Raw genomic sequence first — 26,841 nt, 5'->3', positions numbered from 1 at the left:
CCCCCCCCACATATTGAGGGCATGTGGCCTGGTATGGTTCAGGAAGGGGGGGTACTCGCTCGTCCCCTCCCTTTCCTGACCCGCTGGGCTGCATGCTTGGATAAGGGTCTGGTATGGATTTGGGGGGGACCAAACGCAGTTTTTTTTTTTTTTTTTTATTTTGGCATTGGGTTTCCCCAAAAGGGCCTGGTATGCATTGGGAGGGACCCCCATGCCGTTTTCTTGCCGATTTTTTCATTGCAATGTCTTGTTTACATTCAGCTGTCAGTGGGGGAAACCCTCTGACAGCTGATGACTCATACATTGTAAAGGACGCAGCGGCTGCTCCTTAACAACCAGCTATACAGTTTATTAAAGAAATTAAAAAAAAAATGCAAAATGCATGAAAAATGCAGGTTCAAAAACACAAAATGCACCTGTAAAACCACATAGCATAGATGTGAACCTAGCATAACTCAGGATCTGCACACATTTTTGGGTTATTAACTCAAACAATAATAGTCATTTTACAGAACAGCATAGCTGAAAACTGACATAGCCAAATTTGTGAATGAAAGACTAGAACACCATCCACCATCTACTAGCTAGTTTAAAGTCTGCAGGATTTAAAGCGGTAGTAAACCGCTGAAAAAAAGAAAAAAAAACAAAAAAACCCTGCAAGACAATAGCATTATGTGCTAGTATGCATCACCCGGTCCCTGCTGAGGGTGCTGACATGTTTCCTCGAGTTCTCCGGAGTGGCCGTGGTCGCAATGACGTCACTCCCACGCATGTGCGCAGGAGTCCTCTGTTTTCCTACAAAGAGCTCTGAAGTTCCGGCATGATACGCCAGACCTTCCCTGAGGTCAGCGGTTGCATGCAGGGTGAATATCCCTTAAACTGTGCACTTTTAGGAGATATTCATTTTACAGTACAGGTAAGCCTTAATATAGGAAAAAATCCCCAAGTGCAGTATACAACCACTTTAAAGCTGAATTTAGTTAAATTTTCTTTTCTGTATAGCTTTAGGCCCCTGATGCGAAAATTTCATATTTCCTGATAAAAGTTGTTGCACAATATCTAAAGCCTCCAATATCCTGGTAAACTTAGTGGACTTTATACCAAAGGAATGTCATTGCAAACTGACTTAAAAGGTACTTAAAAGTCATATTGCTTGCAAGGGGAGTTGGTAATTTCCTTACACACAAGTCCTATATACTACAGCTATAACTTGAAATATTCAGTCTCTACCAGAGTGAGCATGCCCCTGGGTCAGATCCTCTGTGCCACGCCATATAAAAGTGGATGGGCTTCTGTGGTGAAACAGCATCTTTAGTTAAGTATTCTTGTTATATTTTCTAATATTATTACTTATAACAATAATAGGCACTTTTTTTCCAGCATTTTTGGAGTGGTAGCATTAATTTTGAATGGGTCGCCTCCTGCTCCAAAAACGTGGCAAAGTAGCAAATGTAGAACATTTTTGCACTGAGCCAGGCGCACTGAGTTTTACTGCACAACAATCGTTACAAAATTGCATCATGTTCAGGGTGCCATTAACCACTTCCGGACCGCCCTCTGCAGTTTTTCGTTGGCACTTTGACGTTAAATACCGGTGTTGTGGCAGCAGATAGCTGCCATAACCCCAATATTTTCTTACAGGGCAGGCGGTTCTTTTTCACATAAAAGTGGTCCCAGCGGCAGATTCACCATGGTTTTACTTTTATGGGTGGCGAGAGAGGTGCCCCCCCGCCGCTTACCTGTCGTTTTCCCCACTTACTGGAGCCGTCAGTAGTGGGGAAAACAATCCGGTCCTCTCCGGTGCTGTGCAGGAAGTCGAGTGAGGGCAAGATGGCCCCTACCTGACTCTATGGCCTTGGAGGACCAGAGCGACATAAGTTGCTTCCTCCCAGTGGCCTTTAAAGGCCCCCTTTTTTTTTGTTGCTTTTAAGGGTAGATGTGAGATCTGAGGTTTTTTTGACCCCAGATCTTACATTAAAGGAGGACCTATCCTGCTTATTTCTATTGCAAGAGATGTTTACATTAATTGTAATAGAAATAAAGGTGATCAAAAATTTTTTAAAAGGGACAGTGTAAAAATAAAAAAGGTAAAATAAATAATAAAAAAATTTGAAAGCGCCCGTCCCATGGAGCTCGCGCGCAGAAGCGAAAGCATATGCAAGTCACCACCACACATGTAAACGGTGTTCAAACCACACATGCATGCGCCATTTTGAAGCATGACATGTTGAGTATCTATTTACTTAGCGTAAAATTATCTTTCACATTACAGAAAAAAATTGGGCTAACTTTACTGTTTTCTTATTTTTTAATTCAAAAAAGTGTATATTGTCCAAAAAAAATTGCGTTTGTAATACCGCTGCGCAAATACGGTGTGACAACGTATTGCAACGATCTCCATTTTATTCTCTAGGGTCTCTGATAAAAAAATATATAATGTTTGGGGGTTCTAAGTAATTTTCTTGCAAAAAATACTGATTTTAACTTTCAACAAGTGTCTGAAATAGGCCTAGTCCTTAAGTGATTAAGAAAGAATGGCACCCAAACACACAATGCAAGTTTTACCGCACTTTGCAGGCCAAATCCCAGCGATTCTTCTGGTGATTCCAAAATACCAAGTGTGAACAGAGCCTTAGTGACATTACTTATGACTAATGAACTATGTCCCATGTTGTAAAAGGTAGTCGGATCCTGGAGAAATCCTCACTGTAGGGATGTGCTTTGTCCTCTTCCTGTCTCTGCACTTCCGCTACTGCAGTGGTTATTAGCCCTCTCCTTCTGTTTACACTACCTGTAACATGATTTCTGAATGGGGGAGAGTCTGATGAGAAAGAAAACCCCTTTCGAGATCATTTTACAGGCAGGAAAGCAATAAAAGAACTTTTCGAAATGGAGGTGGAGGGACCCTATTGACCGAAGCTATTAACCCTTGCAATGCCAGACAATTAGAGACAGGAAGAGGATGGGGCATCCCTGCCATGAAGATTTCTCTAGGATCCAGCTGCTTGCATGACGTGGGGCATACCACATTAATGGGAGTTAATGTGACTAAAGATGTAGAGAAAAAAAAAAAAAAATACTTAAGCTTCAAAACATAAAAAAGTAAACCTTACATCGTAATCTTGCAGCTTTCTAAAGAACTTTGTAATGACCATCAATGAAGGAGCTTAAGGGTGAGTATAGATATTACACTGTGACGTACCAATATGCAAAGTTCAGTTCTTTTCTGCAATACAGGATGTGGTTGTTTTTAAAGATTTTTGCAAAGGTTAGTTAAGCTAAGAAACCTTGAAATATTTGACCTAAGATTTCTCCACATAAAAATATATTAAGTAATGCACTGTATATTGCCCAAACACCTTTAACACTCTTATCTAGATCTCAAAATGATACTAAAAAATATTTCCACCACATCAAACTTTCTCTAAACCGCTACCTAATTTAAAACATAAGTGTAACTAAAAACTATGGCAGACATTACCCTGATGCTCTGTAATCATTTTGAAACAGATCATCTCTATACAAATACATTTGATCTTTGTTTAGAGTGTCCACCTGTAGGTTCTTCCTTAGTGGTAGGGTACAAATGCTTACCAGTCCAGCGGTTAGCAGCATCTTTGGCCACCATGTTGGTTTTACCTGCAGAATAAAAATAAATGGTTTAGCATCCAAGTATTCACCAAATCAGACTATATCATGGATCAGAACCGACAATGATAAAACTGAAAATTTCCTATCAAATACTTACCATAATTTTCCTTTCGTAATGGACTCCATGGCAGCATATGTATGGGTTTACCCTACAAGCCAGAGTCAGCCCACTCATGACACTGGAAGGGAACGTGTGCTGCCATGAGTCCATAAGGAAAGAAAAACTACAGTAAGTATTTAATAATTTTCAGTTTTCCTGATACTCCATGGCAGCATACGTATGGGAAATAACTAGCCATACAGACAATGGGCGGGAAAATGCTGAACAAAAAGCGTTATCTTGTACCGTCCATAGACAGGACTTTCAAATTTAAAATTAATAGGAGGATGAAGAAACAGGCTCTACACAATAGTGAGCCATAAAGGTATTGATAAAGGACCAAAAGGCAGCTCTACAGATTACATCAGGCGCCACATGCCTGATAGCCACCCAATACGTAGACCCAATCTTGGTTGAATTGCACGGTCACCATGTCTAGAGGAGCCAAGCCCTTAGTTCTGTAAGCCTGTTGAATGGCCTGAACAATCCATGCAGCAAGCGTCCTGATGAGGCACGTTTCGCTTTGTTCTTTCCAGCAAAAAGAATGAACATATGAACTGAAGGCCTGAAGGAAGCTGTGGCTTGTAGATACAATTTTAGAGTTTCTCCCACATCTAGAGGATGTATTGGTACTTCTGAGGCACTCTAAAGGTTGGCAGAACAAATTCTAGGTTCTCATGAAAAGCTAATATCATCTTGGGATTTAAGTCAAGCATAGGTATCAGCACCACATAACTGGGAAGAATGTTAAGAAAGGTTCCGTATGACCAAGGGTCCCAATTTCCAAGACTCTTTCTATCGATGTGATAGCCACAAGAAAGACGGACTTGATGGATAGGTCTATTGATGTGGATAGACCTTGCACACTCCGCTCCAGGTCCTGAGAGAAAAATTTAGAAAAAACAGAAAGGCAGCACACAAGTGGTCAATGCAGAGCACATACCTGTGACAATTGCACACACTGCCTGGGGAAACTTCCGCAAGCTGCCAGCAGGTAATCCCAATGTCAACAGCACTGACAGCTGTTTAAATTCAGCGCCGTAATGACGTCACTGCCACCCGCAGAAATGCCACTGTCACCCGCATGCCTGACTGCCGCCATCTTGATGAAACTGCGCATGTACGAAACCAAGCATTGCATTCGCCCGAGGCACGCGCATGTGCAACTGAGGAGTTCAGGGCAGAAGAGAGAGTGGCGGCTTGGAACGCAGGTGTGCTCCAGCTGCCATGAAAGGCCACGATCAGTAGAGTCAGAAAAACAAGGAAGAAACAGAAAGAGGGACACTAGAGAGGCATAAAGAACATGAACGGCACTCACGCGATACACTTGCCTGGTTTTAAGGGTATCTGCAGGATCCATCCTGGGCATTCACTGGCCACCTGCTGATAACAGGGCAATACAGCCCAACCGCCTCTTGCCCACAAATGGCCGGGCCCCAGATCTTAGCCAGCACCACATCTATATGCCCTCAACCACCCCACTGATAGCTGGGGGCTGCTGGGAACCAACAAGGGATACTGCTTCCGTCTATCTTCCAAAAATGGCTTGCATGCTGACCCACCAAGCTTTGGCCACAGACGATATCACCTGAGCGAAGGAACACATTAAGGAAACAAAATTCCATACACAGGGTCCTAGGAGGACGACAAAAAAGGAACTCCATATGTATTGCTGCCATGGAGTCTGTCAGGAAAAAACATTTATAAAACCACTAAACATTGGATCCGTAACAAGCTGAGAGGTGTTTTAAAGGCTTCAAGAAAGCTGCACAATGTTTGCTGACTGTTTTATACTGTATATTCTCTGTATACAGTATTCATATTGAAGAAGGGAGACTGGTTAGCAGGCAATTTCTGCAGAACTCATGAACAGTGCTAGACTAAAGTTAACTTATATACATAAGCCAATTATTATTTGATTCTGTCAGTTTTAGGCTTCTTTTACAAAATATGAATGTACTATAAACAAATTTAAATAGGAATGCAATAAGTATACAGTTTTAGTCTAATTTATGCATTTTGACAATGTCAATAATTTCAATGATTAATGCATTAAGAACAATAATGCTTAGAAACTGCTTCATACATACTTTTTGAAAGTGTTCTGCATATAAACACATACATGTAAAGTGTACCATTGAACAAACCGTACAGATATTTCCTTTTGGCTTGGTTCAGCTATGCTAAATTTACTGTAAGTAAATAGGGCCTTGCAATGATCATTTAGCCTAGGTTCACACAAACTAAAGGTTCCTGCACCTTTTTTAAAAGGCAGCTGGAGGGAAATTGCTTGGTGATTCGGCACCATGTGATTTCCAGCAACTGAAAACACGTTGCAGTTTGGCTGCCGGTGAGGGAACAGGTGCGTTTTACACACGGTCTTGCACCCACAGCCACCCACACAAGTGTGAACCTAACAAACTGGTAGCTTCAGTTAATGAGGAGGAAAAAAAAAAAGAATCCTCTCCAGGTCAGCTATATAAATTGCAATGATTTTAGCAAACTTCAGTGCATTGTTTAACCTGCTGCTTTTCTCTTCAAACTGCAAGGTGTATTAAACAGATTACAATCACTTCATATTTCTTATGTGCTAAGTAGTAGAGTGCACCTCCTGTAGTCATATGATCACTTCTCAGTGTTGTAGTCAGAGAAAAGCAAAAAGCAAATCAGTATTTTTTTTGTTTGTTTTGGATAGAGTGGGGAAGGATTACAACTCTGTCAGGTTTTACTGCAATTAGAGGCTCTGTTGAAGAGAATTCTTTACCTTTCTGTCTTGTAAAAAGGTTGTCCCCAGGATAGGAAGTGAGAGAAAAACTGAATTTTTGTAAAATCTTACCCGTAAAATTCCTGAGTCCTCCGACAGTCGCCGCCATCTTCATATTCGTCACAATGGGGTATTAGACTTTGCTCCAAAGGAGTAGCTAGGCAACAGAATATGTTAATATAAAAGCTTTAACACATCCCACCCCCAGGGGGTGGTCCCCTCAGTCAATACCCTCCTACTTTCTGTATCCATACCTCAGTTTCAGTGGAATAGCAGTAGAGTATACAGCCAACCCCAAAAGAGGGGCGGGGGCGGCGACTGTCGGAGGACTCAGAGAAAGGAATTTTACAGGTAAGATTTTACAAAAATTCCGTTTTCTCTTACGTCCTCCGACAGTCGCCGCCATCTTCATATTCGTCACAATGGGGACGTCCCAAAGCAGTGCAAACATGAGGGGTGGGAAACGCAGCCGCGCCCAAGGCAACGCCGTCTCCACAGCAGAGAAAGGAACCTTACCAAAGGAAGGAAACCATCTGGGCAACAGAAGAAAAAAACTTGCTCAACAGAAGCAAAAACCCAGGAAAACAAATAACCCAGGGATAACAACATGTATCCCAAACAGCCAAGGAGCCCATACAAGAGGCTCTAAGGAACTGCCGCACTAAGAACCTTGCGGCCAAAGGAAGCATCCGCCGATGCCTGAACATCCACTCTGTAGAATTTTGTGAAGGTGTGAACGGACGACCAAGTCGCCGCCTTACACACCTGGGCCACAGAAGCCCCATGACGACAGGCCCAAGACGTACTCAGAGATCTTGTAGAGTGCGCCTTCACAGGCACAGGGGGAACTTTCCCCCTCAAAGCATAGGCCTGTTCCACAGTCTGTCTGATCCATTTGGCAATGGTAGAGGCCGACGCAGCCAAGCCCTTCCGAGGTCCCTCAGGAAGGACAAACAAGGAATCCGACTTGCGGAAAGATTCAGTCGATTTCAGGTAAACCCTAATCGCCCGAACAACATCCAAGGAATGCAGCTCCACCTCCTTCGGATGTTTGGGCTTCGCGCAGAGCGAAGGCAGGACAATATCCTCATTGATGTGAAAATCCGAAAACTCTCTTCGGAAGAAAAGAAGGGTTAGGTCGCAAGACCACCTTATCTAGATGAAGGACCAGATACGGAGACTTGCAGGACAAAGCTGTCAGCTCCGAAACCCTGCGAGCCGAAGTGATCGCCACCAAAAAAGCGACTTTTTTGGACAACATGGACAACGAGATTTTCCTGATCTGTTCAAAGGGAGCATGTTGTAGCACGGACAGAACAAGATTCAAGTCCCAAGGAGGTAAAGGTTCCCTCCTAGGAGGGACCAGATGTCGCACCCCTTGAACAAAGGTACTAACCAAAGAGTTAGACGCCACAGGACGTTGAAAGAGAATGGCCAGCGCAGACACCTGACCCTTGACCGTAGCCAGCGCCAAACGCTGGTCGACACCCGTCTGAAGGAAGGACAACACCCTAGACACCGAGTAAGTGCGAGGTGAAAACCCCCTGGACTCACACCAGGCAAAATAGGCCTTCCAAGTACGGTGATAGACCTTCCCCGAGGAAGACTTCCTCGCGTTAATCAAAGTGTGAATGACCTCCGGAGAGAGACCCCTATCCTTCAGGACCTCGGTTTCAACAGCCAGGCCGTCAAAGCCAGCGACTGTAAAGCAGGATGGAATATCGGCCCTTGAGACAGGAGATCTTCTCGAAGAGGTAGACGCCAAGGAGCGTCGACTGCCAGATTCACGAGGTCCGCGTACCAGGACCGGCGAGGCCAGTCCGGTGCCACAAGAATCACCATGTGTGGTTCCGAGATCAACCTGCGAAGGAACCTGGACAGCAATTGAATCGGCGGAAACGCATACAGCAGCCGATACTGATGCCACGGGGCTACCAACGCGTATGCCCGAGGATCCTTGTTACCTTGCTGTTCAGACGAGACGCGAACAGGTCCGTCTCCGGAAGACCCCACTTCGCACACAACATCTGGAAGACATCCGGATGGAGAGACCATTCCCCCTGATCCAGGGTCTGTGGCGGCTCAGATAATCCACCTGCCAGTTCTCCACCCCCGGAATGTGTACCGCCGATATCGCCGGGACATGAGTCTCGGCCCAGGAAAGAATGTCAGCCACTTCCCGAGCCGCGCGGGCACTCCTGGTGCCCCCTTGGTGATTGACGTAAGCCACCGCCGTGGCATTGTCCGTCTGAACCTGAACCGGACAGCCGCGCAGTCTGTCTGTCCAACGTTGAAGGCAGAGATTTATCGCACGCAACTCCAGAATATTGATCGGAAGGGAGGATTCCTCCTCCGACCAAGTTCCCTGGGCGGACAGAACGCCCAGAACACCACCCCAGCCCGACAGGCTGGCATCCGTGGTGATCACCGTCCATGAAAGAGGACGAAAAGACTTTCCCCCCCGACACCGCCGGGGACTGGAGCCACCACAGAAGGTCCCTTCTGGTGCGATGACTCAACGAAATCTGGATATCCAGAGATTGCGGACGCCCGTCCCACCTGGACAGGATCTCCGCCTGGAGACCCCTCGTGTGAAACTGGGCAAAGGGAATCGCCTCGAAAGCCGAGACCATCAGTCCCAGACACCGCATGCACTTCCGCAGGGATGAGTACGGAACGTCCCTGAGGGACTGGACTTCTCCCTGAAGAGTCTTGAGTTTGTCGTCTGGTAGGAAGACCTTCGCCTGGACCGAGTCCAGGATCATCCCCAAGTAGGGAAGACGAACCGACGGACACAACGTCGACTTTGGATAATTTATCGTCCAACCAAACTCCTGTAGAGTCTGCACCGTGACGGACAGATCCGACTCCAGACCCTGGCTGGTCGCAGACCGAACCAGAATATCGTCCAGGTACCCCAGGACAGAGATGCCCTGGGCCCTTAACAAGGCCAGCAGCGGTGCAAGCACCTCGGTGAAAACCCGCGGAGCCGAAGCGAGGCCAAAAGGTAACGCCACGAATTGGTAGTGATCCTCCGCAATGGCGAATCGAAGGTACCTCTGATGACCCTCGAAAATGGGGATGTGTAGGTACGCATCCTTCAAGTCGATGGAGGCCATGAATTCCCCCGGAACCAGGGCAGCCACCACCGACCGCAGAGATTCCATGCGGAACTTGCGGACCCGCACAAAGCGGTTCAGAGCTTTTAAGTCCAGAATCGGACGTACCTTGCCCTCCTTCCTGGGCACGGTGAACAGATTGGAATAGAACCCCCGAAATCTGTCCCGATGAGGCACCGGAACCACCACTCCCTGAGCCCTCAGGTCCCGCACCGCTAGGTGCAGATCCCGCAAACGCTCCGGAGACAGTTGAAGATTTGAGGGGAAAAATCTTCTCCGAGAAACTCGATCTTGTAACCAGATCGAACGTTTTTCTGAACCCACCTGTCCCGAACCCGGGACAGCCATGGTTGTGGAAAACCGAGCAAGCGTCCCCCCACCCCAGAACCGGGTGAGGGCGCCCCTTCAGGCCGCACTGTTGTGGGCAGCGGATCCGGACTGGCCGGACTTCTGCTTACCTGTCCACGGCTTCTTCTGGGAGCCCTGACCCTTGAACGGCTTGCCCTTGTAGTGCGACCGAAAGGCACGAAAGGACCCCTGAGAGGGCCGAAAGGAAGCATGCTTCTTACCAGGAGTCGCCTTAGCCTTGTGAGATTGGGGCAAGAGCGTGCTCTTACCCCCCGTGATCCCCTTTATCAGTGTATCCAAGGATTCGCCAAAAAGGCGAGAACCGTCATAGGGCAGATTGGCTAAGGTCTTGCGCGAAGATTGGTCCACCGACCAACACTTCAACCAAACCAAGCGGCGGGACAACACCACCGCACCGTGTACACGTGCGGCCAACGGGACCATATCCAAGTCCGCATCGCACAAATACATGACACCCTGATGGATTTGATCCACCATATCCAATGTCGCCGATGGGGCAGAATCAGCCACCAAAACGCGCCTAAGCACCTGCGTCCAGCTCGCGACTGCCTGGGCCGCCATAAGGGAGGCAAACAGAGCTTTCAGCATAGAACCCATAATAGAATAGGTATGACGGGCAAGAGACTCCAGCCTCTTGTCCGTGGCATCCCGGAACACCGGGGTATCCTCAGCAGGAATCGCAGTAGACTTATTCAAAACCGCTATCGCGTGATCCACCGGAGGCGGCACGCACCAACGCTCATCAGTAGCGGGCGTGAAAGGATAACGCAGTTTGAACCTACTGGGTACCGCAAAAGGCTTGCGGATATTACGCCATTGTTCCTTAACAGCGCTCTGGAAATCATCCGTGCAGGGAAAAACCTGCGATGTTTTGCGTCTTCTCTTTGTCCCATAAGCCGCCAAGGCAGCAGGAGGACACGGCTCATCCTGCAAGCGTAGCGTCTGCTTAATAGAAGCAACCAATTCATCCATGAGTGCAAGCTCTTCAGACGAGCCAGGGGGAGAATTATCCACCCCTTCAACCTCAGCCTCCACCTCGGACCCCACAAGATCCAGGGAGGAACGGGACCCCGATAGGGAGACCCCAGCCATATCAGCCCCATCACCATCACCCTCTGAGCCAGAGGAAATTGAAGCTCTGGACCTTTTTTGTGTGGATTGAGCAGCCACAAGCATTTGCACTTGAGCAGCAAGGTTAGCCACAATCGCAGCCAAATCCCCCCCTGGGGGAGAAACAGCAGTCCCCTGGCTTCCCACCAAGGTGGCAGGAAATTTGCCCTCCTGAGAATCCATTGCCCCAAAAAAATCTGCCGGAGAATAAAGGGTTAACTGCCCCTTTAACAAGCGCGGCGAGCGCAGCCCACCGCACACACACACAGGCACAATGAGACCCCCACAGGGATATAACAGAATACAGGCAATGGATATAGGAAAACCAGAAAGATAAAACCTGAGGGGACCCCTGCTGCTGCTGCTGCCTCGATCGGTGCACACCAGGAAAGAGGAAGTGATGAAATCAGGGCGCTCTATCAAAGCCTATGGAAGGCTACAAGAAAATGGCCGCCCGCATTGAAAACATGCGGCTGGGGCGAGCGCAGGCAAAATGGCGTCGTTTGGCACCGAAACCGCCGCTCCCCCAATCCTGTGATGTAGTACAACACAACCCATGCGAAAAAACATGGCGGATCGCCGCAGCGATCGCTGTATTGTGCCCCAACATGCTAAACAACATGCCCCACAGCACACAGCCCTTCACACTGTACAAAGGCTGACACAGACAGTGCCACACAGCCCCCCCCCCCCCCCTGCAGCCCACAGCGTGCAGTCAGAGTGACAGGGAGCCAAACAGTGTGAACAGAGGCAGGTTACACAGTCCCAGACTGACACCCCCCCGACAGACAGGTCCCCACATAGACACACTTACCTCATAATGGCGTGGGGCACCCGCACAGGTGAACAAACTGCTGCACATGAGGCAGGGAGAGTCGCATCCAGGGCGCACAAAATCGGGGTTAAGAAACCGCACAGCGTCCAGTGAGGTAGCCACCTCACCGATCATCCCTGCACCGAACAGGGATGGGTCGTTCACTGTGCCAGGAGCGGTACCTGGCTGAATGCTCAATGGCAGGCTAGGAAGCCACTGACCCACAACCTGCGACCAGGGGGATCAGCCCGAGACCCAGCCCGCACGAATCCTCTTCATCAGAAGAACTAACTATGCTGACAAAAATAACAGCTAAGTACAGAGAGAGAAAAAACTCAAAACAAAAACTCAAAAAAGAGAAAGGCTGAGACAAAATGCCCCAGCATAGAGACATCCAGCTACTCCTGACAAGCTAGACATTGAAACTGAGGTATGGATACAGGAAGTAGGAGGGTATTGACTGAGGGGACCACCCCCTGGGGGTGGGATGTGTTAAAGCTTTTATATTAACATATTCTGTTGCCTAGCTACTCCTTCGGAGCAAAGTCTAATACCCCATTGTGACGTATATGAAGATGGCGGCGACTGTCGGAGGACGTAAGAGAAAAAATGTTTAACCAATTCTTAACCACTTCCCGACCGTAGAACATCCTTAAGTCGAAGTGGTTATACCGAGATGATGCCTGCACCTGCAGGCATCATCGCGGTATCAACATTTTCAACCAGCGATATATTCTGAGTGTGGCGAAAGGGGGTCCTCCCCTCCGCTGGTGTCTTTCCTTGGCAATCAAATGGCAGAGCCCAGAAACTATGCAACCGGCTGTGACGGTGGCACTTCACAGAGAGAAACTGACAGTGTTCCTCCTTCTCTAGGACCCTGGAAACCAGAAGCGGTGAGGACTTAAGTCACTTCAAGTTTCAGCTCTTAATTCACCTGGCTGTTAGTGGCCAGAAAAGCAGCTGATCAGACGGATCTAAGTCTGATCGGCTGCATTGCAGGCCAGGGGAGAGATCTGGGGTCTAATAGACCCCAGACCTCTCCATAAAGAGAACCTGTAACGCCCATGCTGTCGCAAGGGATGTTGTTCATCCCTTGTGATAGCAATAAAGTTAATACACAAAAAAAATTAGAGAGTATTAAAAATAAGTTTTAGATAAAATAAATAATAAAAATAGAATAAAAATTTTAAGGGCCCCGGTACCCCCGTGCAAATGCAAAAGCCTACATAAGACCCATATGCATATGCAATAATTCTAGTTGCAGACCTCCTGTGTATCTGCAAACTGGTAACCTGTAAAGGTGTTTAAAACATTGCCTTTGGTAATATTCAATACCGTAGCTTGGTGCCATTCCAAGGGTAGACGCAATTTTAAAGCGTGACATGTTGTGTATCTATTTACTTGGCGTAACTTCTTTTATATTTTACCAATAAATTAGGCATTATATAGCGTTTGTGTGAAATGAAATTTATTAAAGTGTATTTTTTCTGTGTGTCATAAAAAATTGAAACACCCATTATTTTATCTTTATTCTATAGGGCCTCTGCTAAAATCCTTTTCCCTGAAGTTCATTGACAGACGCAGCTCCATATTCTTCTTAACCATTCGGTTATGCTGTCCCATACAGGAGTAGGACACTAGGCAGGAAAAAACGTTACCACGCCTATGGGGCAGTCCCTGAAGGCATACACCCACTTTGCTAAAGGAATCAGTTTTGTTGCAAGCAGTGTCATAGGAAAAAACCCCAACCCACTAAGAAATAGAAGGACGGGTGCTGCGTCTGTCAATGAACTTCAGAGAATAGGATTTTACGGTAAGTCAAAAATCCAGTTTTCTCTATCTTTTATTGACAGACGCAGCTCCATACTCTTCTTAACCATTGGGACGTCCCAAAGCAGTATATGCATGAGGGGTGGGAAAATAACGCAGAGAAAAAAATGCAGTTCCCAAAAAGGTAAACTTAGCCAACCAGGTAACACGGCGCTCAACCAGGAAACAACTGGAGCTCACCTAAAACACAACATACTCCCTCAAAGAGAAACATTTCTTGGTTAAACAGCAGCCTGAAAAACCTTGCGGCCAAAAGAAGCATCCAAGCTACTGCACCACCCACTGTGGCCTCTTGGATATCACACATGGGGAAAACCTTGATTATGGAAAGGTACATTTACCAACATAGGGGAAGCCTGGGTAGATTTGAAAAAATATGGTCGCCATGGCTGGACACACCTGGGCTGAGTCCTGGGGAACTGGTGATATCCAGAGTTTTGCAATAACCTCAGGAAGCATTTAAGAGGTTGTGTTTGGGTATTGTTGGCTGTCCGCCGTTAGCCCCTTTATGTTGTTGGAGGGTGGATTTATGGTTCATGATATAATGACTATTGCCAGGGGCACGGGGATGACCTTGACATGTATTGTTGGATGTAAGCTATTGCACTGTTTGTATATTGGAAAGTGTGTTTGTTTCTTTCTGTTCAATTACATTTTTCTGATTGAAAAAAAAAAAAAAAAGAAGCATCCGAGAATGCCAACACATCTACTTTGTAAAATGTAGTAAACATGTGCACAGACGACCAAGTTGCTGCCTTGCAAACTTGCATTACTGACGCCTGATGGCGAAAAGCCCAAGAGGCACTCAGCACCCTAGTAGAATGCACCTTCAAAAGGGAAAGGTGGAACATGACGCTTAATTAAATACACCTGTACCACCATCTGCCTGATCCATCTGGATATGGTCGCAGCAGATGCAGCCAATCCCTGCCGAGATCCTTCCAGGAGACCAAAAAGAGAACCTGATTTCCTGAAAGACTCAGTAGCCACCCAGGTAAACCCTAATTGCCCAAACCACATCCAAAGAATGCAGGGCAATTTCCTTAGGATGCTTGGGCTTAGGACAAAGTGAAGGCAGCACAATGTCTTCATTCAAATGGAAATCAGAAACCACCTTCGGAAGAAACAACTGATTAGGTTGAAGTACCACTTAATCACTGTGGACCACCAGAGAAGGTGAATGGCAGGACAGTGCCGCTCATTCAGACACTCTGCGAGCGGAGGTAATAGCCACCAAAAAGGCTACCTTCTGTGACAGTGTAAGCAGAGGAATCTCACTGATGTTTTCAAAAGGAGGTATTTGAAGAACAGACAGCACCAAGTTAAGATCCCATGGAGGTAACGGGGACCGTATCGGAGCAGCCATATGACGAACTGCCTAGATAAAAATGCGAATCAATAAATGCGTAGCCAAAGGGCGTTGAAAAAACACTGCCAAGGCCGACACCTGGCCTTTAATAGTACCCAAGGCCAACCGCTGCTCAACCACTCTTTGGAGGAAAGCCAAGATCCTAGCCACTGAAAAAGAAGCATGGATGTGCCTTAATCGATTCAAACCACGAGATGTACGATTTCCACGTAAGATGGTAAATCTTTCTAGAGGTAGATTTCCTAACCTTCAATAGTGTAGGAATCACTGAGTCAGAAAGAACCTTATCCTTCAATACCTGGCTTCCAACAGCCACACCGTTAATGCCAGCGACTGTACTGTAAAGCAGGATGGAAGATTGGCCCTTGACATAAAGGGGTAGGAGAAGAAAAGCAGCGCCACCTCAGTGTAGATTAAAAGGTTATTTATTACATTAAAACAATGTAGTAACTCACACAGAGGAAATAGTTGATCAGCAAATAGTGATGGTTCATCTGCAGCAAATAGTGATGGTTCATCTGCAACACTGTAGGGATGTTAGGGAAGTACACTGTGGCGGCCGTGGTCCTGGCTGTGTCGGTGGAGTCCGACTCTTCCTGTGTTTCTGGCAGCGTTCAGTATCCAGGCTTACATCCAATAGTGGCAGGGGGGTGCTCACGTTCGCAGCATGCGTGCTCCTTCCTCAGGCGATGCATCCCCCTGCCACTATTGGATGCAAGCCTGAATACTGAACGCTGCCAGAAACACAGGAAGTGTAGGACTCCACCGGCACAGCCAGGACCACGGCCGCCACAGTGTACTTCCCTAACATCCCTGCAGTGTTGCAGATGAACCATCACCATTTGCTGATCAACTATTTCCTCTGTGTGAGTTACTACATTGTTTTTATGTAATAAATAACCTTTTAATCTACACTGAGGTGGCGCTGTTTTTCTTCTCCTACCCCTTTTTGTCTGTTGCAGAGTCCCTCTAGCTCTGTATGAAGCCTGCAGCCACCTCCACCATCCATCTCTACTAACCCCAGGGATTGAACTATCCTGCATACATCCTAAAAAGACTACCTACAGCCACAGTTGAAAGTTTTTCATAAGATCGAATGTACTTGACTCTTTCACTGGCGCAGGTCGAACGTTGTGTATATGTACCTTTCCGGCCTTTGACATAGCAGATATTCCCTGAGAGGAAGTCTCTAAGGAGCATCGGCGACCAACTTTACCAGATCTGCCTACCAAGACCAACAAGGCCAGTCTGGAGCCACTAGAACGACCGGAATCCCTTCCATCTCTATTCTGCGCAGAAGCCTCAGCAGAAGTTTCAGCGGAGGGAACGCATAGATCAGCCAATACTGACCCCAAGGAGCCACCAGTGCATCTGTGGCGTCAGCCAGAGGATCCCGAGACCTGGCTACAAACCTCTGTACCTTCTTGTTGAGTCGAGAGGCTAACAGGTCGACATCGGGTGTCCTCCACCGAACACACAGAAGGTGAAACACCTCCGGGTGTAGGGACTTCGAACTGGACAACCCTGAAGACGATTTGTCCAGTGACTCGGGCAAAGCTTTACCGCTCTTAGTTCCAGAATATTGATCGGTAGCTTGGACTCTTCCAGAGTCCAGGTCCCCTGGACACACAGCTTCCCAAGCACTCCAGCCGGACGGGCTGGCATCCGTGGTTACCACGGTCCAATACAATGGCAGAAAGGACTTGCCCAGACACAAGGCCAACGAGTGAAGCCACCACAGAACAGCACTCCTTGAGCTATGACTCAACCGAATCAGATATTCCAAAGTTCCACTTAACAAGAATTTGCCTTCGCAGAGGTCTCGTGTGGAACTGAGCAAACGAAACCGCCTCGAAGGTAGACCCCATCAGGCCTAGAGCTCGCATACAAGTCTGCAGAGAGTACAGATTGCTGGATAACAGCAAACGAATCGCCCTCTGCAACTTTTGCAGCTTTTCTGGGGGAAGAAGCATCCTTGCAGAGGCTGAGTCCAGAGTCAGCCCCAGATAAAATAAATTTGGAGGTTGGGACCAGAGCAGACATTTTGAAATTGATAGTCCAACCAAATTCTTGCAGAGCCCAGACAGTGATAGACAGATCGCCCACCAGAACTGAGAGGGAACCTGCTCTTTGGAGGAGATCGTCCATTTACCCTTGATGTCGATAAAGGCCAAAAAGTCCCCTTGGTGTAGGGACGCCACTACCATGTGAATGGACTGCACAAAGCGATTCAGAGCCTTGAGGTTCAGAATTGGACGCATTTTCCCATCTTTTCTGGGAACAGTAAACAGGTTTGAATAAAACCCTTGAAATCGTTCCCGGGAGGGAACCAGCACAATCACCCCTTGCGACAGCAGGTCTTGTACTGCCCCTCGTAGATCCCTTAACCGATCTAGAGATAGGCGGAGATTGGACAGGAAGAATCTGTCCGACGGGCAGGACCTGAATTGGATCTTGTAACTTGATCGGATCAGTTCGTGGACCCATTTGTCCTGAATCAAGGGGGTCCATGCTTTCGGAAAGAAACAAAGACGTCCCCCCACCCCAGATATGGGTGAGGGTGTCCTTTCATACAGACGGAGATTTGTCTGCAGATCTGGAAGGTCCTGCTCTCGGCTTACCCGACCTGGTCTTCTTGGAACCCCCAGAAGACCTAAATGGCTTAGATCCTTTTTCCTGTGTGCCAGGGGGCTGTAAAATAAGGCCCCTGTCTACTACGAAGTAACTTGTCCATAGAGGATTGAGGAAGAAGAGTACTCTTCCCACCTGTAAGTCCTTTGATCAGTTCATCCAGAGAAGACCCAAATAAGTGGTCCCCCGTAAAGAGGATATCTGATAGAGCCTTTTTAGAAGCCTGGTCCGCAGACCAGCTTTTTAGCCACACCATGCCTCTAATGGCTACCCCTACCGCATATATTCTGGCCACAAGAGGGGCCGCATCTAAAAAGACGCATCACAAATAGTAAGGCTTGGACCATTTGGTCCGTTAGCTCTGCCAAGCCTGGGGGGAGCTGTTCTGCTTCCAAGTCACTTTTTAGTAACTTAGCTCATTCCGCTATGGTCTGGAACACCAAAGTGATAGCAAAGACCGGTTTAACCACTTCAATACCGAGTCATGTAAAATGACGTCGGCAAGATGGCTTTAGCGATCCGGGCCGCCGTCATATGACGTCGCCCGGATTTCCCCGCTACTGCGCGCCCCTGGGGGCGCGCAGCGCGGCGATCGGGGATGAGGCTCGTCCCTCGGACTGAGCCCAACCCCGATCAAGGTAAACAGCCAATAAAATTGGCTGTTTACCACGTGATCGGCTGTGTCAATCACAGCCGATCACATCAGCGGCTCCAGCGCGAGCCGCTCGTTCCTTTCTTAATGCACGCCCCCCGGGGGCGCGCAGCGTGGCGATCGGGGACGAGGCTCGTCCCTCGGACAGAGCCCATCCCGATCTAGGTAAAGAGCCAATGAAATTGGCTCTTTACCACGTGACCGGCTGTGTCCAATCACAGCCGGTCACAAATGTCATCAGAGAACAGGTAACTAGCTGTCACCGTGTTCTCCTCCTCACACACTGATCCTGTGTGAGGAGGAGATTGTGGTAACAGCTAGTTACCAAGTACAGTGCACCCCAACCACACTAATTGCCCCCCCCCAATAAAAAGCACCTGTCACTAACCCATCAAAGTACCCGAGTACCTGTCACCAGCCCATCAGGTACTCTGATGACAGGTACTCGGGTACTCTGATGGACTGATGACGGGTACTTTGATGGGCTGGTGACAGGTACTCGGGTACTCTGATGACGGGTACTCGGGTACTCTGATGACGGGTACTCGGGTACTCTGATGACGGGTACTCGGGTACTCTGATGACGGGTACTCTGGTACTCGGGTACTCTGATGACAGGTACTCTGGTACTTTGAGTACCCGTCACCGGAGTACCCGAGTACCCGTCATCGGAGTACCCGTCATCGGAGTACCCGAGTACCTGTCACCTACCCATCAGAGTACCCGAGTACCTGTCACCTACCCATCAGAGTACCCGAGTACCTTCCACCTGCTCATCAGAGTACCTGACACCTGAAGTACCCGAGTACTTGCCACCTGCTCATCAATACCCATCACTACTCATCAGTACTCATCAGTACCCATCAGTACCTATCACCTATCAGTATCAGTACTGATCATCCGTACCCATCAGTACAGTATCAGTATCACCTATCAGTATCAGTACTACTCATCAGTAACTATCACCTGCCTGTCACCTGCCCATAAGAGTGCCCGAGTACCTGTCACCTGCCTATCGGAGTACCCGAGTACCTGCCACCTGCTCATCAGTACCAGAGTACCTGTCACCTGCCCAGCAAAGTACCCGAGTACCTGTCACCCTTCATACAGCCACCATGTCTAAGTCCAAAAAGGTTTATATACGTCCTCCGTTTAAACCTAAATAGCTGCCATAACCCTGGTATTTTTTTAAACAGTGGATGGTTGGCTTTCCGATAAGGGTGGTCCCAGCGCCGAATCGCCGCGGGATCACCCTTCCGGGGTGGCGGAAGAGGTGCCCCCCCCTCCCGCCGCATTCTGGTCCTTTTCCCCGCTTACCGGACCCGCCGGCAGCGGGGGAAAACGATCCGGTCCCAGATCCTCACAGACAGGATGTCGAGTGAGGGCAAGCTTGCCCTCACTCGACTCTATGGTCTTGGAGGACCGGAGCTACGGCAAAGGTCGTTGCCTAGCAACCAGTTTAAAGGTCCCTTTTTTTTTTTTTTTTTTTCATTTTATTTAATTTTTTTTTTTTTTTTTCTATCTTTTAGTGTACTTGTGAGATCTGAGGACTTTTTGACCCCAGATCTCACAAAAAAGAGGTCCTGTCGTGCCTATTTCTATTACAAGTAATGTTTACATTTCTTGTAATAGAAATAAAAATGATCAATTTTTTTTTTAAAAAAACCGTGTAAAAATAAAAAATAATAAATAAAATAGTAAAAAAAAAAAATTAAAGCGCCCTGTCCCCGCGAGCTCGCGCACAGAAGCGAACGCATACGGAAACCCCGCCCACATATGTAAACAGTGTTCAAACTACACATGTGAGGTATCATCGCGATCGTTAGAGCAAGAGCAATAATTTGAGCCCTAGACCTCCTCTGTAACTCTAAGATAGCAACCTGTAGAAATTTTTAAAGTGTCGCCTATGGGGATTTTTAAGTACCAAAGTTTGTCACCATTCTGTGAGCGTGCGCAATTTTGAAGCATGACATGTTGGGTATCTATTTACTCGGCGTAACATTATCTTTCACATTATGGAAAACAATTGGGCTAACTTTACTGGTTTCTTATTTTTTAATTCAAAAAAGTTTGGAAGACCGCTGCGCAAATACGGTGTGATAAAAAATATTGCAATAATCTCCATTTTATTCTCTAGGGTCTCTGCTAAAAAAAATATATAATGTTTTGGGGTTCTAAGTAGTTTTCTAGCAAAAACAACTGATTTTAGCTTGTAAACACCAAATGTCAAAAATAGGCCTAGGCAAGTGGCTAGGATGCATGATGATGCTCCTTGGATGTTGGGCCCCTCTATATGGCTAGGCTGAGAAAAAGTCTCACATATGTGGTATTGCCATACTCCGGAGGAATGGCAGAATGTATTTTGGGGTGTCATTTTTGCTATGTACATGCTATGTGTTAGGAATATCCTATAAATTGACAACTTTGTGTAAAAAAAAAAAGTTTTTATTGTTTCCCCACATTTTCCAAAAACTTGTGGAAAAAAATGACAATGTTCAAAGGACCCATAATGCCTCCTAGAAAATACGTTGGAGTGTTTGCTTTCCAAAATGGAGTCATTTTGTGGACTTTTCCATTGTATTGGTGCTCTAGGGCCTTGAAAAGTGTGATAGGTAGTAAGAAAGTTTTATGTGTATTTATGCTCCTAAAACGCCTTATGGTGCTACTTGGACGTGGAGTCTCTTTTTGTGGCCAGGCTGTGTAAAAGTCTCACACATGTGGTATCACCATACTCAGAAGGAGTAGCAGAATGAATTTTGGGGTGTCATTTTTGCTGTATACATGCTATGTGTTAGAAATAGCTTATAAATTGACAACGTTTTGGGAAAAAAAAGAAAAAAAAAAATTTTTCTTCATTTTCCCAAGAATTGTGGGAAAAAATTATAACTTCAAAAAACTCACCATGCCTCTTACTAAATACCTTGGACTGTCTACTTTACAAAAAGGGGTCATTTGGGGGGTATTTGTACTGTCCTGACATTTCAGGGCCTCAAGAAAGGATATAGGCCATCAGTACATCTGGCGTGATCAATTTTCAGTAATTGGTACCATAGTTTCTAGACTCAATAACTTTCACACAGACTAAATAATATACACTAATTTGGGTTAATTTTACCAGAGATATGTAGCAGTATAAATTTTGGCCCAAATGTATGAAGAAAAATTTATTTTTTGCAAAATTTTATAATAGAAACTAAAAAAAAGTGTTTTTTTTGCAAAATTTTTGCTCTTTTTTTGCTTATATCACGAAAAAAAAAAAAAAAACCCAGTTGTGATCAAATACCACCAAAAGAAAGTTCTATTTGTGTGAAAAAAATGATAAAAATTTTGTTTGGTTACAGTGTAGCATGACTGAGCAATTGTCATTCAAAGTGTGAGAGTGCTGAAAGCTGAAAATTGGTCTGGGCAGGAAGGGGGTCTAACTGCTCTGTATGGAAGCGGTTAAGTATTGAACCCGCTATCACATGTAATTGGCGAGACAGAGTCTCAATCCTTCTATCCACAGGGTCTTAAAGACCGGAGACTCCTCCACCGGAACCACAGTAGATTTGTTCAGTCTGGAGACCGGATTGTCCAACTTCGGTGGAACGGTCCATTTTGTGGTTACAGCGTCTGCAAATGGATAGCGCCTCTTAAAGTGCTTCGGCACCACTAACGTGTTTGAGGCGCCCCCATTGTTCAGAGACAATTTTGTCAAAAAGTTCCGGACAAGGGAAAACCTTGCTCGACTTTGGGGGGTTGCGTGTGCCAAATGACACCTGCATCCCTGACGCTGCAGAATCATCCGCCATTTTCAGAGTTTGCCGCACTGACACTATGAGTGCCTCCACCAGCACATTTTCCCGCGCAGCTGCAGATGAGGATATATCGTCCTGGCCATCAGAGTGAAAAGATGCAGAATCCTCAGGGTAACCTGCGTCCACGGTGGCAATATCTACCTCAGAGTTCAAGGATTGTAGTTCTCTCAGGAACATAATTAGTTAAAAAAGTAAAATTTTAACAAAAGGTTCCCTTTCAAATAAAAAACATGCTAAGACCGAAGGCCCAGTAGGGAACTAGGTCCTACTCCTAAACTAGGCAGAAACAAACTGATTCCTATAGCAGAGTGAGTGGGTGTATGCCTTCATAGGCGTAGTAAAGTTTTTTTCCTGCCTAGTGTCCTACTCCGGTAGGTGGCAGCATAACCCAATGGTAAAGAAGAATATGGCGCTGCGTCTGTCAATGAACGACAGAGAAATATATATATATATAATGTTTGGAAGTTCTAAGTAATTTTCTAGCAAAATAAAAGCAGATTTTTACATGTATGTGAGAACTGTCAGAATTGGCCCGGTAGGCAAGTGGTTAAGTAGGGTAATATTAGAACCTCTATGAGCTTTTTATTGATGTCTGTGTTCTGTTGCAGATTTTGGTAAAGGTTGTCCCCAGAACCGAAAGTGAGGGGAAATCTCTCTAATGAAGCTACATATACCAGTAACACGGGGTTTGAACATGTCCCCATTCTTTATATTGAGTTTCTATTTATTTAAAATGAGGAAAAATATTACATTGCCAAACATAAGGCTAGGTACACACATTCCGGGCAAATTTCCCCTCCACTTTCACTGCAAATTTCATGATTGATGCTGGATTTACTTTGGGGGACATTATTTTATTTATTTATTTATTTTTTATAAAAGAATTGTCAAAAACTCTGTTTTTATTTTTTACACTTTTCTTGGTGAATACAAGTACCCCTTACTTAAGATGGCTTGCATGGTAAGAAACCCTTTCAGGTTTTCGTACCATTCAGGTCATTGCACTATGATCTTGTATACTGGATGATGTTACATGCGCTTGTTTTTTTTGAAAATCTTTTTATTGAAGTATAAAACAATAACAAGAAAACAAGACAAAACTAAAACAGAACTAGGTGCGAAGAGTCAATAATAAGGATTACAAGGACAAGCAATAAGCATCTTGCTACCCATGCAGGGGCTATGACAAACAAGGAGAAAAAGCAGTGCTGACAAAGTCCAACACATCTGAGAGGGAAAATGGGGCAGACAGGATAGGGCAAGCATCCCAAGTAAGTACAGTCAATTAATAGAGGGCAGTTCAGCGAGACCATGAGTCAGAGGCACAGCAACTGTTAATGTAGCAACGCAGTGGAAGAATCCGCTAACCATCGTGTCCACACCCTATCTTGTTTTTTGGGACAACCCCTATGGAAGAAGGTATCACGGTACAGAGGTATAGCAGCTTCCACCAGGCCCCTCCACTGCAGAAGCGTGGGGGGAGCCCATTGGCGCTAATGAAGGGCTATATTCTTCCTGGCGTAAAAAAATAACAAACACAGAAGGGTGCGGTCCGCCACCCTAGGAACTATGTCATCCAGTAGACCTAAGAGGCCCAGCCTGGGGGAGGGGGGGGTCATCGAAATTTGCAGGATGGCAGAAGACACCTCAAAGATCCGGGACCAGTAAGTTGAGAGTTCCGGACATGTCCAGAAAATAGGAAAGAAGTCACCCGGAGCTTGTCCACAGCGCCAGCACTCAGAGGAGTGGGAGACGTGAATTTTTTGCAGGCGGTGGGGGGTAATGTAGGCTCTATGGACATTAAACCAACCGATCCCGTAGGGAAACAAGAATAGTAAAGGGAGATTCCCATATACAGGCAGTCCCCGACTTACGAACATCCAAGTTGCGAACGACTCCTACTTACGACGCTTCTTCCTCTCGCTCCTGTGCCGCAGATACACAACACACGCTGCAGTACTACATGTACTGTATGCCCCACATACAGGACTGCCAAGAAGCATCTCACTCGCATCCCACTACTGTCTGGAACCTGTGGAACTGGTGAGATTACAGTACTACTCTGTGCCCACTACCTGTACCACTGTATTGGGAGCATGCCCTGTACTTGTACTTCTATGATACTTTAGCAGGACTGTGTTACAGTACAGCATTATCCCTGTGACCCAGCATGAGCTCATGTGGACCTCCCATTCAATTGTGTGTGCTTTGAAACCATTTTTTATTGTTATACTGAAGTTGGTCAGTACTGTATGAGGTTTGTACTGCTGTGTGTATCCTCATGAATTTTTTTGGCTGGAGTTACACTTAAAAACGTGCATGTTCCGACTTGCAAACAAATTCGACTTAAGAACAAACCTACAGTCCCTATTGTGTTCGTAACCCGGGGACCGCCTGTAAGCAGAAAGCCCACCGAGTCCAAGTCGGGGACATCCCGGGCCCAGCGAGCATGGAGGCCAGAGAGCTCCCGAGAAGAGACTCGGAGGATATGGGCATGAAGCACCGAGACAGCCCGCTCAGAGCAGTCGTGACGTAGGACCCACTTGAGATCCGATTGCACCAGCTGAGAGTTACAGTCAGGAAACTAGGCTTTGAAGGCGTGGGACAGCTGCAAATAATGGAAAAAATAAGAGGGTGGAATATTGCAAGTAGAGATCAATTGTGAAAAGGAAGGGAGGGATAAGTCACCCGTGAGATCCGAAATCTTCTTAACATTATGTTTAGTCCAAATGACAGGTTCAGGTAAATAGAACAAGTGCGGTAAGGAGGGGTTGATCCACAGAGGGGCGCTGGGGGAGACCACGGTGCCCGGGTATGCCTCCAACGACAACCTTTGTCGCCAGGCCCGGAGCGTCGTTTTCATGGAGGTGGTCAGGGCATAGGGAGCTCAAGGGACCCTAAACAGCAGGTGAGTCAGAGCCTCTACAGACCCCAACACTGTGGCCTTCAGCACAAGCGCTTTGTTGTGCGTTTTATACGTTCGAGAATATTATTCTGATTATTTTAATTACTAAAAGGCGATGTCTGAACTATCAATAGAATTATGATGCAGTGCCTCCAGCCGATTACGGCAAATAATTTAATAACTAGGAAAAACCCAATCAATTTTGTTCAGACACTCATAGTATACTACGCAATTTTCCCGAGTTCTTTTTTGATCGATTAATTTCTTTTTAAAAGCATATACCAATCTTAGCGAAACAGTCTACAGTAGGGAATATATATATATATATATATAAGAATATTTATTCGCAAGACATATTTTCACCATAAATGATCATACTTGAGTGACACAAAGAGGTAACCTTACATAAAATACAAACTTAAAACGATAAATGCAATGTGATATTTAGCTAAACGATGAAAGTAAAATAAAGCAAGATTACGTTTTTCCCAGGTGTAGTATGAACCATAAATGAATGTTCTATATAATCAGACCACAATTGTCTGCGCAATCACACGGCCGAAAGTCATTCCACTGCAGATGGAGTGAGAATAAGCCATGCAAAACGGAAGACTAATATTTGCAATAATGCGCTAAATCTGATATTAATAAAAATTTTATAAAAACAAAAATCATCTCTTTAGAGAAAAATCTACATATGGTTTACACGGCTGGGATTGTACTTTCGTTACCCTTTAAATATGAAATGTAAAACATTTAAGGAAGTACATAAACAATATTGAATAATAATCACATAATTAGCAAGGCATATTTACCATATTTAAAATGGCCGCTTAGCTTAGAATGGTAGTTACCAGGTTCCTTAAGATGGCTGCTTTTCCAAGATGCTGGCCAATTAGGGAGGAGTTTCGCTTGGCGTCCCTCAAAGGTTCAGATACATGGTGGACCAAGATGGAGTCTGTGTAGATGAGTCTATGCATGGTTGTAGTAGTGTGTATGTTGTAAGTGTGATGTATATTGGGCAAAATGTGATGTGTATCTCTCATCTGGGCTTTTATATGGTATAGAACAAAGGACTATTAAAATTACCATAAGTTAAACCCAGAGGGAGTAACATGATCATCATTGATTGGAACATCTTATTCATTAACTGGTGATGTCATAGGGTGACACCTCTTGGTCAACCAGTTGTAACGTTCATGCGTTTTTGTTAATGGATGGATTTTCAGCTGCAGAATTACCACACTCAGTAGCCTTGTAGAGATACTGTTGAATAAACCTATCCAACTCTCAGGACTTCATCACGGTGTACAGCCTGTTATGCAATATACATATACTCAATCAGATGTTTTAGTGGAGGGATAGAACATATGAGAATGTATAGATGAGAGACAGGTTGTATGGTGATTACTAGGAGTAATATTAGGAGAGTTGCAGGTGATGGTAAAGCAGATAGGTTCTGATGTCTAGTATAGTGCAGATGGTAAGAGGACACAGATGGAGTATACTTAGACAGAGTAACCTAGTGCTAGGATAGTTGAAGGTAGTCCCAAGAGCTAACAGTCTATGCAGATTGTATGGAATAGATAGATAGATAGTCCTGGTAATTGCAGTAGATGACAGTAGGAGATTGGTTAGTAAGGAATCCCCTGTGGGGTACTTATCACTTAGATAGGTTAGTAGTAACAATGTCCATAGATAGAGAGGTGATCCCGTAGCGAGATACGGAT

The 26,841-nt window shown here is 45.9% G+C and overlaps 1 protein-coding gene across 1 annotated transcript in view; it reads right to left on the bottom strand.

The window, feature by feature from the left end:
* Nucleotides 1-26,841, bottom strand: part of MND1 (meiotic nuclear divisions 1) — a 283,900-nt gene that overhangs the window by 61,836 nt on the left and 195,223 nt on the right. The window contains exon 7 of the mRNA XM_082257369.1: nt 3,595-3,639. Coding sequence (XP_082113495.1) covers nt 3,595-3,639 — 45 coding nt within the window. The remainder of the gene's footprint in view (nt 1-3,594; nt 3,640-26,841) is intronic.

Source organism: Pelophylax lessonae, assembly GCF_965119305.1.
Source record: "Pelophylax lessonae genome assembly, chromosome: 1".
NCBI classification, from domain to species: domain Eukaryota; kingdom Metazoa; phylum Chordata; class Amphibia; order Anura; family Ranidae; genus Pelophylax; species Pelophylax lessonae.
This window is presented reverse-complemented; position numbering and strand designations above follow the sequence as displayed.